This window comes from Eurypyga helias, unplaced genomic scaffold (assembly GCF_000690775.1).
Source record: "Eurypyga helias isolate BGI_N326 unplaced genomic scaffold, ASM69077v1 scaffold12727, whole genome shotgun sequence".
NCBI lineage: Eukaryota > Metazoa > Chordata > Aves > Eurypygiformes > Eurypygidae > Eurypyga > Eurypyga helias.
Genome location: NW_010261153.1, coordinates 55,156 through 67,665, shown reverse-complemented (window position 1 = coordinate 67,665; position 12,510 = coordinate 55,156). Strand labels below are relative to the sequence as shown.

General features: G+C 50.8%; 1 protein-coding gene across 1 annotated transcript in view; it reads right to left on the bottom strand.

The window, feature by feature from the left end:
- Positions 1-2,201: 2,201 nt before the first annotated feature.
- The window catches only part of F9 (coagulation factor IX), a gene marked incomplete at its 3' end in the record, with an annotated part of 11,588 nt that continues 1,279 nt past the window's right edge, over positions 2,202-12,510 (bottom strand). The window contains exons 2-7 of the mRNA XM_010155265.1: positions 10,047-10,210; positions 9,696-9,720; positions 8,216-8,329; positions 6,327-6,455; positions 4,106-4,344; positions 2,202-2,319 (exon numbers count right to left, since the gene is read on the bottom strand). Coding sequence (XP_010153567.1) covers positions 2,202-2,319; positions 4,106-4,344; positions 6,327-6,455; positions 8,216-8,329; positions 9,696-9,720; positions 10,047-10,210 — 789 coding nt within the window. The remainder of the gene's footprint in view (positions 2,320-4,105; positions 4,345-6,326; positions 6,456-8,215; positions 8,330-9,695; positions 9,721-10,046; positions 10,211-12,510) is intronic.

Genomic DNA, 12,510 nt, shown 5'->3' with positions numbered 1-12,510 from the left:
CCACCGCCCGCCTTCTGTAACAGGTAGAGGGAAGGGAAAATGATCTGTGGCCTGGGGCCGGCAAACGGGCAGCGCTGGGGTCTGTCTGCAGCCGAATTCCCACTCCCGCCCGTGATCTGGCTGCGCTGAAGGCAGGATGGAGGCGGGATGAAGGCAGGATGACTTTCCCGCAGCCCAAGAGGCGTTTAACCCCTGCTGCAGCATTGCTACGTGCTTTGCTGTCATCTCCAGAATATACCACCTCCTCTAAGCACCGTCCGCAGGGCCCTGTGCCGGCTGTGCCTGCCTGCGAGGAGCAGCACGCGGGGAGAGGTGAGAGGCTTTCCGTGCTCGGGACGCGCCGGTGCCTGGTGAAGGCGGGTTTGGTGCTGCCGCTGCGCTCTGCGAGGGGTTGGTTTGCAGCAGAGTGGGAATGTCAGCTTCCTCGCAGGCTGTGTGTCTACGGGGTGAATGCCAGACAGGTGTGGGGGAGACTTTGAGAGGGTTTTTCTCACGCTACGGCTGCTTACTATTGCTGGAGACATGGATGTGGAGAGGTAAAGGACAGGGAGGGTAAGACCCCCTGCCATCGAATTTTGGGCCTCCTAGGATGTCACATACAAAGCTGAACATTTAGTATGAATGGACATGAAAGAGTTGGATGTTGCCTGTACAGTGTATGTGGTGCAGGCACAAATCAGTATTTCCTGAAGCCCTGCAAAATTGCGGTTTGCTTTCTTGACATGCTGCCCGAAATCTTACCTGGAACCCCAACAGTGCCGCAGAGCGACGCAAAGGTAGCACAGGGGGACCTGGCTGATAACGTGTCCTACGTGGAGAGGTGTGTGGCTTGCAGGAGAGACCCTGAAAGGAGGGGCAGTTTGCATGCAGATGCAGCAAACCCAAACCTCTGCCCAGGTGAAAACATGCGTTTCTGGGGTGGTGAGACTGTCGTTGCATGGGGCGTTTTGTACTTTTTCATGTTAGTGGGTACAGGGTTGAGCTTTGTGCTGGGCTCTCAAGCAAAACTGCCTGAAATTAGATAGCAAAACATGCAGCGTGCAGACTGGGAGCATCATCCTGCCAGCACTGGGCAGGTTGGTGCACAGCCCCACGGTGCTCAGCCTCCAGGCTCTGGCCAGGCACACCTGGGAGCTCAGCTGTTAGCGGGGAAGATGAAGATGCAGCTGGAGCCCTCTTGACGAGCTTGTTTCTGTAGATACAAACTCAGTGTTTCAAAGCTCAGGTAGAATCTCATTTTTGTCACTGATACATTTTGTAGTGTTTAAACAGACAGCATCATTCTTTCCTGCCTCCTCTCAGTGCTGCTTGTAGCGCTTACTAACCATACCAGTGTTCCCCTCCTGTACCTGTCAGTGTAACCCTCCTATACTAGATACTTATACAGGGGAGAAGCAAATAATTAGAGGAAGCTAATTCCTCCACAGCTGTGAAACGCAGCACCAGGACGCTTGCTGAGGCAACACGGTGAGTTATCAGCAGGCTGCCCAGCTGCGGTCTGGTACCAAGAGTCAGGGGGAAACACCATTTTTCAAGCAGAGATAGATTTGTTTTGTAAAGCAGCAACATCACTTGCTGTGCAGTCTGGCCACACAGCCCCTGCCTAACTCCTCAGAGACCGCTTTCCCACATATCAGCCCCGTTTCTCTGCTTTGATCCATAAATTCTATTTACTTCTAAAGAAATTTAGGAGCGAAAGCTGTCGTCATCTGCCTGCAAGGAGTTAGTCAGCTTGCTGATGCCCCTCTTGCACTATCCACACCAATTCGTTTTCTGGGAGTTGCGTGAAATCTGAGTGTGGCCCCCAAGGAGAGCAGAACCCCGCAGTGAGGTCCTGCATGGCCAGCTGAGAGAAAAGTCCATCACATCAGCTCATGAAGCAGCATCGTAAGTGAAGCCCATAGGGCTTTCCAGCAGCCTGGGCTTCCCTTCGGCTGGGATGGGATGCTCACCCGTGGGCAGGTTGAGCTGTGTTTGCAGCACGGTCCGGCAGCTCGTGGCTGTGGGACCAAGGCCGGGCCCAGCTCGCTGCTCCCACCAGAGGTGGAATGCCACAGCCTGCAGAACGCCCTTGGTGCCCTAAAGCAGCTCTGGCCGTGTTCCTGCCCACGACGGTGCGGGTCGCACCTTGCGCCTGGCCAGTGCGAGCCCTGTCCCACATCCCTTGCCTGCGTTGGCCCGATGCCGTCCGGGGAGCTCACCTGCCACGGCAGTGACGTTGTCACCAGGCTGCAGGCAGTGTGCCGCCGTCACTACCCATTTCTCGTTGAGGATGGACGCGCCACAGAAGCCCACGCCTTGGCTGTTCACCAGATAAACCTGTGGGAGCAGAAGGAAATCACATCCATGCATCTGGGTAAATCACTGGAGAAGAAGAATGGGTTGCAGGTTTTGTCTGGCTGTGTTCAGGTTGTACAGACCCAGAGCTGCCAGAGATGCTGATCTGTGGGGTGTCCTGGCCCCTCTGTCCCCCACTCTGTCACAGAAGGTGGCCAGCGCTGCCCCGCACACATGTTAGTGTCCCATTGGGCTTCTCCTCCCTTTGCTGCCAGGCTGGGACGCCATAAACCTCAGCACGGAACTCTGAGCGCCCACAATACAAGCACTTCCACACGTACCTCCTGCAAGTGTTTTGTCAGTGACTAGATCTTAACTAGTTAACTAGGGATGAAATCTTAACTACCCACTTCATTTGGGCATTTAACAGCCTCAGCATTCATGGGGCACAAGCCAGGACATCCTTTATTCTATAACTTCTAATTGAATTGATCAGCTGACTCAGTGGGCTGTGTTTAAAAGGATTTCTTTATAATTCACCAATTTAATTCCTTCCACATGACGTGGCTCATCACTGTCTGCCTCCGACTTACCATGTATTTAGACTCTCGATGCCTGGTTAGGTAGAGACAGCTGCATTGCCCAGTATCCTTGACAAAGGGGATGAAGCTCACCCAGGGCAATGAACAACAGTGTGTGCGTCTCTCCTCCCGACCCACTGGGAACGCGCAGTGGGTGCCGGCATCACCTACAGTTTGCCCCACAAAAGGCTCTGCCAGAAAGCGCTGCGTGACTAGGGCAGCAGTACGGCCTCTTCCTTTCAGACACAAAACATAACGTCCCAACAACCCTCCTGTTGCTGATAATGTTCACCGTGTACGTCCCCTTGGCTATGAAATGTGGGGCAGATGCCGGCTCCTGCCCTACCTGCCTTCGCCCTGCTCACTGCTTCGCCCCCTCAGCAGACGCAGAGGGATCAGCTGAGCTGCGTGCATGGGCTTTTACATCCCTGTGTGGTCAACTTTACACTGACATCACTACTGCCAGTCTGTGCCAGAGCTTCCAACAGAGATTTGCTATTCCTAAAACCTCATCTGCATTTGTTTTGCATTCTCAGACACTGAGATTTCTGCACTTGCTGAAGCCAGAGTAGAATTTAAGGGCAGTAGATGAGTCTGAAAAAGATCCAGGCTAGGAGCTAACTTTCCTTTTGACAACAGTTTGAAGGTATTTGCAGGGTGGTGCATTGGAGGAGGTTTCTTTGCAGCCCCCCCCTTGCCTGTGGTATTGGACTGGTGAGTTAGAGATGACTACGATGCCACAAGTAGGATACGGGCTTGGGTAAAGAAAGAGCAGCTGGATTTGGTAGTTGTCTTAGAAGGACAGATCCTTTGTTGTTATAAGCTATGATGGATCTGTTGAAACTGATGGAGCTAAAAGAGGAGCTGTCTTGTTCTTCCTGAAGCTGCGCCTTGCGAAGCTCCCCTCCCTCAGCCTTCAGCGTAATCATGCTAAATTCATGGACTGCAGGTGAATCTGTTGCTGTAGCTCAAACCCGGATCCTTTGTACCCTGCAGATAAAGCTACCATGACTCTGACTTGTAGCTTTTTTGCTGAGGTAGACCCCCACCCAGGCAAGTTTTGTTTTTGCGGCATAAACCCATGTACAGAAGGAAGCTGTGCTCCTGTTAGACTTGAGACCTATTGCTAAGCTAACCGCAGAGATGGGCTTTGGGTGTGTGGAAGTAAGCTGGTTCTGCATTCAGAAGGAAATGAATAGACAGAGCAATTGCTGGGGTTGCGGGAGAGCTGCAGAAATAGCCAGTACCTGCCAAGGCACCTCGCCTCTCATGCTGTCCGATCCACCGACAACCCGGGTGCCCGTCTTAATTATCGGGATGATTTTCGTGGTGGCGACGGTGCTGGTTTCGGTGATGTTATCAAGCACCTCATCGTGAGCATCGTCCTGGTCATCGGTGGAGATGTTCCAGTGCTCAAAGGTGTTTATGGCCCGGGTGAGCTTGTTCTTCACTTCCGGAGCCGTGATCCTCCCGCAGGGATAGGGCACTGGGAGAGAAACAGTCATGGTTACGACCGGCTGCACGTCACGCTGAGAGTCACAGCAACCGAAGGAGCAGGCGAGGAGACAATGCTGCCTCGGCTCAGCACTGTGTTGGGACGGACACGGGGGCACAGGGCTGTGGGCTGACCTGTACGCTCTCGGTGCAAACAGATGCCTGTGCCTTTGAGCAGCAGCGCGGGTAATATGTTAAGGGTAACAAAAGCACAAATTGTTTCTGGGCTTTAGGAATTAATTCCAAACGTCTTTTCAAAAGAAGAGAGCGCATGTCTGACGGGACAGCGCGGCTGTGCCTTTATTTCGCGGGATGCTGGGGTGCGTTCCTGGGAAGCTTGCTGCGGTAGGCAGCCGGGCACTTGGCTGACATTTCTGAAGCAAGTACCTCCAGTACAATAAAAGTCCAGCTGGGAGAGGGCAGGAAATAGGATCTGCCAATTGTACAGATAATCCTGTTTGGCACCAAGGTGAGGAAAACATTAATAAACTCTTTCTAGAGTGGTAGATTTTCTCTGCTAATGAAGATCTCATCTGTAGGCTCCTTTCAGACGAGCTCTCCCCATTTCTCTCCTACGCAGTACATGCCGAATTCCTCCTGATCGTGGCAGTCAAAATAGTAAATAGCATCAGGCATTGTCTTTCATCTGAAAAGCTTTTGACAGTACTGTGCAAACAAATATTCGTGTAGAATCAGATGTAAGTGTGGCCTACTGAGATTTCGGGGGTTTTTTAAACAGTCCGCTTTAGGAATTGCCTTGGGCTTAAGTAAGTGTTGAGTGATGAAAGTGCTACCTGTGCAGGTTTTAGTTAAACCATGGCACTGTGACCTTAGGTTAGGAAATGAAGGCTTCGGAGCCAACAATAGCTAAGCTTTTGCAGGAAGGGCAGTTACCCAACCTGAAAGATGATCTTATTGCTAACAGTAAAACTTTCTGGTCCAGTGAAAGGTGATACAGCATGTTGGGCAACACAGGCCTGAGATCTTAATGATCTCCATCAACAGAAGTTCTCCCAGCCTAAGATACTTCCTGCACTGATTGCTGAAAGTCAGCACTTTCAGGAGGTCAAAGCATTCTCGGCTGTGGCTATCAGACCTGCAGAAACTAACTCACCTGTGCGGGTGCCTGCATGCTAGCTTAGGTGTGCAAATCTGTTACTCTCAGGTGTTAGAAATACGATAGCATCAAATGTTAAATTGAGCTTAGATGACAAAATATTTCTCTACTCTATCCTCTCTTTCCTCTGCCAGATGTGCTTCTGAGATGTTCAGGCCCAATTATCTTGCCGTGTTGTGGTGGGTTGGGATTGCACGTGTTGGTGTATTGTAATAGCCTAGGAGCAGGGTAGAGTTGGGAATGTAATGAGAACCAGCTGTTCTTTAGCCCTTCATGAAGTTGCAACCTCAAGCAATGCGTAACCCTCCCCCTCCGTCAATACCACAGCTAAATCTGAGTCTAGTTCCTGTTGAGGGTCTTTGTATGCAGATACACACTGTTGGGATCCACAACTAAGTAGTAACTCCTATTGGAAGAACACGGGAGTGACCTCGGGCTGGATGGACACCAGCATGTGTGGTGTCCACCATGTATGCTGGTGTAGCTGAACATCACGTTTCTGTCTCCAGAAAACTACTGACCCATATCTAGCAATACAAGATGGCTGCAAGTGGGAGAGCTGCCCTCACGAGTAGCCATTTGAAACAAGGATTTGCTTTGTGTGTAAATTCCCAGACGCCTACCCTCCTTCTCCACCCACCTAGGCTAAAAAAATGGCATTTAACTTGCATCCTTCAAGACTGACCCCACATCTGCTGTTGTAAAGTGCAGGGTCAGGCTCTTCACATCTGCTAAGCAGGAAAACAAGGCTGGTTTCCAACAGGATATTGCATTTCTGTGAGATTTGTGTATCTAAATCTGGGACAAGACCTTGGCCACTTTCACCCAAATCTCTTAAAAACACTTTAAAAGTTAACCTGCAGGTTCACAGGACTTTCCATCTTCATGAAGTCTATAGCCGGCGGCACAGGAACACACAACTTTATGCGGTGGGTCGTGCCTGCAGAAGTGCTTGCAGCCTCCATTTTTAATAGCACAAGTGAAGTCTGAAAGAAATTAAAACGAAACTGTGAAAGCTTTTTTGAAAAACTGGTTTACAACAGGTCTGTTCAGACTTGGGACTTTGGACTCAGCTTACAACCCACTCCGGTTGCTCCAAACTATGTAAAATGGTTGCTTGTTTGCAAGGAGAGTGTCCTCCTTCCAAATCTCGTCATGAAGGGGTGCCAGGCACCTCTTTGAGAAGGCGGGTTGAGGAAAAGTCCACAGGGCCCTATGCGAGGTCCTGCTGAGCCCTGGCGTTGCCTCCTGCCGCCAACAACTGCGTGCTGTCTGAAATTTGGCAGCCTGACCCTGAAGGACTCCTGCAAATATTTGGTTACGAGCCACGTGATTTCCCCACCGTCGTCCTGCTCTCCTCCCCCGCCGCGCTTATGACAATCGGCCCCGTGGAGAACGCTGCGTGTCAAACGGGAGTAAACCCTGAACCCTGGCAGGGCTTTGTCTCGGGATTATCACTGTGCTCTGTGTTTAAAATCTCAAGCAGAGCCATATGTCCTTCCCAACACAGAGACTGATCATGGCAGCCTGATGCCCAAGGCCCACTTCAGCCGGATGTTTGACGAGACGGGTCCCAACCCAAGGCACGGCGAGATGGCCATGACCTGCGTGTCTTCCCCCACCCCACCCTGGGCTCCTCCGTGGTGGGAACACCGTCTCCCGGAGGTGGGAAACCACTAACCCACAGATGCCCTTTTAATTCTCAGTGAGTTTTCAAATAATTCACAGCAGATTAACTCTACTCCTACTTCCTCAAGGACACCTCCCTTCCTGTAGCCATTTTAATGCCATCATTTACTATTTTTACAGAGCTCCTTTTCACGCCTCACTTCTAGTGCTATTTTTGCTCCCGTCTCACTTCCACGAGAAATCTGCAATGAGACTATTTAAATTTGATGCAGCTTTGAAATGCTCTTTTTAACGTACGCTCCTCTCTTGCCAGAGCAGAAGCACAACTAGAAAGAGAATCTTTTATTAGTGCAGTGAGTCTAGCACATTATGCGAGTCGCACAGCCCCTGATTATATTATAAATATAAGAGCTGAATATCCCTCTTGTTTAAATTATCAGCTGTTTGGTTTTCATAAACTCCTCAACCCATCAGGAAAATATTTGCCTTTTGTTTGCCTTCAGAATCAAGGTTGCTGGTGATAATTATAATTATGAATTTAGCAGAGTGCCGTTGGGAGGAGGTTGTGATAATCCTGCCCTGCTCAGCACCTGCTGCCCAGCCTGGTGTGGGATACGGAGAGGAGGGATGAGAGCATGCATGGGGGTCCCATGGGGTTCGGAAAACTCTTGCTTTCAACAGGTGAGCACTTCATCCCTGATTGACGAGCAGCCCCCGGAAAGGCTTGTGCTGGGGAGGTAAAGGAAGGTCTCTGTGTCAACATTTGCGCTGGCAGGCCCAGCGTGCTGAACAAAAGACCTTAAGCCTGAGGCTCTGTTGAACCCTACGTAAGAGCAGGCATCTCGGTGCTCAGTGGAGGTGGAGCTGGAGCTCCACCACAGACAGGAGAGGATGGAGACATCCGCTTCTATATCCCCAAGTATGTCCCCCTGTAATCCCATTGCTGGTGGGCTGAATTTGCACATTCTTACCGTGCTTAGAGCAAGGTAAATTGTGTCCAAAACAGCCCTCGAGTAGAATGATACTCTGTGCCCAATTTGATCTGGTGGATTTCAGGTAGAGGATAAAAGCCCCAGGTTGAGCCCCCAAAGCCCCAGCTTGAGCCCCCAGTACGTACCTATCTCACAGTTTCTGCCTTCGTACCCAGCTGGGCACCAGCACACATAGGAACTTACTCCATCCTTGCAAATGGCTCCATTTTTGCATGGGTTGGGGTCACACTGATCTCCATCTTGGAGAGAAGACAGGAGAATTAACAAGCATGAGTGTCCGCTGGTGGAGACCCAGCACTGGAGCCTTGCTCTCTGCAAGCCTCCTGTTAAAGATGAGCAAGAGACTGCACACCTTCCTTCTGTGTAGTGGAAAGTAAGTCAGGTCCTGCACCCAAGTGCACACTCGCCAACGTCAGTGCTGGGGTAACACCGGTAGCAGTGCATTACCCAGACTCCTAACTGTGTACCTTGTCCCACTTGAATTAGTTCTGCTCGTTTTGGCAGAGCTCTTCAGTCTCCCTCATGCACCATCTCAACAGGACCTCATGTCTTGGCTAAGGTAGACAAAGTTACGTTTGCTTCCTCCAGAGTGGTTAGGGTTTCCTAACCTCTTGAGTACTGCGCAAGGGGTGAGCTCCTGTGGGCTGCACATGTTGGGAATAGCAGCTTGCAAACTGGACAGTAAACCGAGCCCTTTGGATGATGGGGGAATATACGGCATTCATTATCTTTGGAGAGCTAATTGGTTACGGTGGCAGGGAAACAAACGTAATGCTGAATTTCATCAGTTGGTTTTTCAGAAGACATTCCTACAATGCAAAGTCCTACAAAGCACACTTCTTAAAAAATTTTATAGTCTGGACTGAATAATCTGAATTATTTAAGGCATTTTAGTGAGATGTTCTGGGCACTTCGCCAATCTACAAAGCAGTTCATTTACTGAAATGTCCTTAAAATTAGTTTCAGATGTTTTAGTGAGCATTGAAATCTTTCTGGTAAGGGACTGAGGAGTCGTCGGGGATGGAGGCTGAAAGGGGAAAAAATAGATGGTGAAAGAAAATGGTGGAGAGAAGCAAGGGTTTGGGATCACTGGTGTGAACTGCCAACAGCTTTTGGCTATGATCATGTTGAGGCTCCACTTTAATATGGCATTTCTAGGGATTCACACTGTGCTTGTGTGAGGCCGTGCCTTACCTGGAGATCTCTGCTTGAGAAGAGAGCATTTGCTGTTTGCTGAAGGGGTGTTAATTAATGCTGTTTTGCTCTATACCATGTCTGAATCTAGAAGCTCTGAGTGTCACCTGGGCTCAATGGATCCAGTGGTCTGTATGAACTGGTTGTGTTCTGTGAGGTTTTTGAAGTTTGCTCAAAAAAATCTGCTTGAATAAAGAAAATGGGAAGTAATTTTTTTTTTCCCCCTTTCCATTTGTACACAAACAGGACAGGCCCAGGCTGGGTGACTGCAGGATTTAGGGTGCCTGACTCTGACTAGCTCTGTCATCACAGTTTCTGAATGCTGAAGTACATGTGTTTCAATAAGCACCTGCTACATATGCACTGAGAAATGAATATGATGCATTTGAACATGAAGAAAGCAGCTCTTACCAATGTATGTTTTCCAAAACTCCATCTGCAAGGGAAAAAAAAAGCAAGTTTCCTTTGATACCTAATTTCTGGGCGCTGCCTGCCTGGAGTCATAAAGGGACGACTCCAAAGCTAAAAGCAGGAAAACCACCACCGTAATCCCAGTGGAGACCAACAAACCTTTAAAGCAGTTCCCCAGCCCAGCTGATGGATCACCAATGAGAATAGAACACAATAGATGCTGCACTTGGCCCCTGTGGGTTTTCCCCTCGCTGTTGCTCCTGCTTCCCCCTCTGTGCCTCACCTGAAAGGCTCGTAGGGGTGTGGGCTGGGGGGAACAAGGTGTTGCCATTTTGCAGCAGCGATACTCACTGTTTTCTCTGTGTTTTCAAACACTTCTCGGGCTTCTTCAAAGCTGCATTTTTCTTCTATGCATTCTCTCTCGAGGTTCCCCGGAATAACCTCTTCCAGCCTGTTTGAATTGGCTCGCTTTTGCCTGTGCAGAACCGAGTTTGCCTCTTTGTTCTCGATGAAGACTGCAATTTGAAAATAAACAGGGTCTAGAGGGGAGCATGCGCCGTCGTGTGATGTCTGGGATGGGCTGTCAAGGGTCTGTTCTCCCAGAAAACAAGCCCTTGTCATGCGCTCACCCCCCTGTGCCCCATGGCCGGGGACATTTCGGGAGCGTTACCATCTACTTTAGGTTTCTTTGGTGTCTAACTTATGTGCAATCCAGAGGATCAAATCTGGAGGATCAAGAGTCAAAGTAGTCGATAGAAATGACTGATGGCGAGAGGGTGATTAGGAGCACTGAAGTTCAATGCTTAAAATACGCACACCGTCTGCTTTAGGGAATCTCCTATCATAGATGCACAGACCAGAATAAGCTATTTGAGAGGAGAAATAATAGGATTTTTCATGCTGCTGCTTGGTGAGGTCTTGCTTGAACACAGAAATTGTTTTGCTTTAACTGTCTCTGCCTGTTTTGTCTGTGAAAGGCCATTTGCCCCTACAAGCAGCTGCGGCCCTTGGAAGCCACGGGCCATTTGCTTCTCTCCCTGCTCCTCACCCTTGCCTATGTGCCTGGGAACCCCAGTTTCTTGCTGGCAGGAGGGGTGACATGAGCCCTCCTCACCCCCTCGGTGAAGTCAATGAGCTGGTGTGCATCCGCCTTCAACCTGCTGGCCACGCTCCTGGGCAGAATCCACGGGCAGAGACCTCCTGTGGCTGCGGGGACCCTCAGCCTGGGCAGGATGTCTGCAGTGGCCACCCGCCTTCCCGTGGTGGCTGCCTGGTGAAGGACACAGGGACGTGCCGTCTCATCATGGTGCCACCATGAATGCTCTCCCGCAGGGCCACGCGTCCCATTGTCAGGGTCAGCTTCCCCGTGGCTGGGTTTGCTCCTGACCCACCTCTTGGAGACCCCCGCCTCTGCTGGGGGGGTCATTATTCACTCAGAGGAGGCTCCTGCTTTGCCCCCTCAGCCTCTCCTCTCTCTCCACCCTCTGTTCGCAGCCATGTCCCATGTTGTCACCAGATGGCACGGTAGAGCAGCTCTTCTTGGAGCTGCTGGTGGCCACCCTGGGCACAGACCCTTGCCTGGGGGCTCTGTGCTGGAGGGGTTTCAGGCACCTGTGGGGGTCAAGGGGAGCACGCGCTCAGCCGGGTGGGCAGAGAGGAGGGTGAGGGGCAAGTACCAGCTGCTTGTTCCTTCTCATGGCTACCCTCTGCTCTCGATCCAGAGCAGATCCCAGCCTCTCCAAACCCAGAGGGGGTCAGGTTTGTTGAACCGAATGAGCCCCGGGCAGGTTGGTCTTATTTATGCCATTCTGATGACGGTGTAACCAGCCCCTTCACCCAAAGATCTCTCTGCAAGAGTCTGAACTAATTGCTTCTGTGATGCTTTCATTCACTGTGCAGCAAGCTTGCACCTCTGCCTCCATCATGCTAGTGCGTTCTTGGTTAAAACCAAGAACTGCATTAAAATCCTGACCTTAATCTAATTGTTCAGCAGTAGATATTGATGGGTGAAGCACTGACCTCTGAAGAAGCCAGGCTTGTTTCAATCACTGCAACCTCTGTGGGGCGGCCAGCCCCCTCCCACCTGCAGCACTGTGGTTTACACGTGCGACATGAGCGTACACCCCCAAGCGAGCATCCCTGGCTGAGCGGGGGACGGAGGGTCTGGAGGCATAGCTTTGCTGGGTGAGACCTGCACCTTCTCCCCATGGCATGGGCTGCAGCCTCCAGCTTGTTCCCAGGCTGTGTAGAAAAGGCCCGGGTGAGAACAAAGGGGCAGCCTTCCTTGGGTTGTCACTCTGTTGTTACAGCACCTTCATGTGCTTAATGTCCAAGGAACCCGATGTGGGCACAGCTGCACATGGCCCCATGAGATGTGAGGCAGCTGCATTGGGCCCACTCCTTCATCTCTTCCCAGTGGGACGTGCCAGGCACCTGCCATAATTAACCCATTTAATGGAGAGAACATTTAACAAATGCAGCCTTGCCTCACCAGATCCCTCTAGGCTTTCTCAGTTGCTTACTGATCCCACGTGCTGCGTTAGAAGCAAAACTTGGTTTGAACTGAAGGTTGCAGGCCCCATGGGGTCACAGAGATGGTACTCACCCTCGCTGAAACCATCCTCACACCAAGGATACACTCAGACATGTCTTACCACCTTCTGAACCAGTGTCTGAGAAAGCGAGATGGGCCTCTGGGCCAAGGGGCTGTGGGGGGAAACCTCTCCTGCCAGCTATTATCATAAAATCATAGAATGGTTTGGCTTGACCTTAAAGATCACCCAGTTCCAACCCCCCTGCCATGGGCAGGGTCACC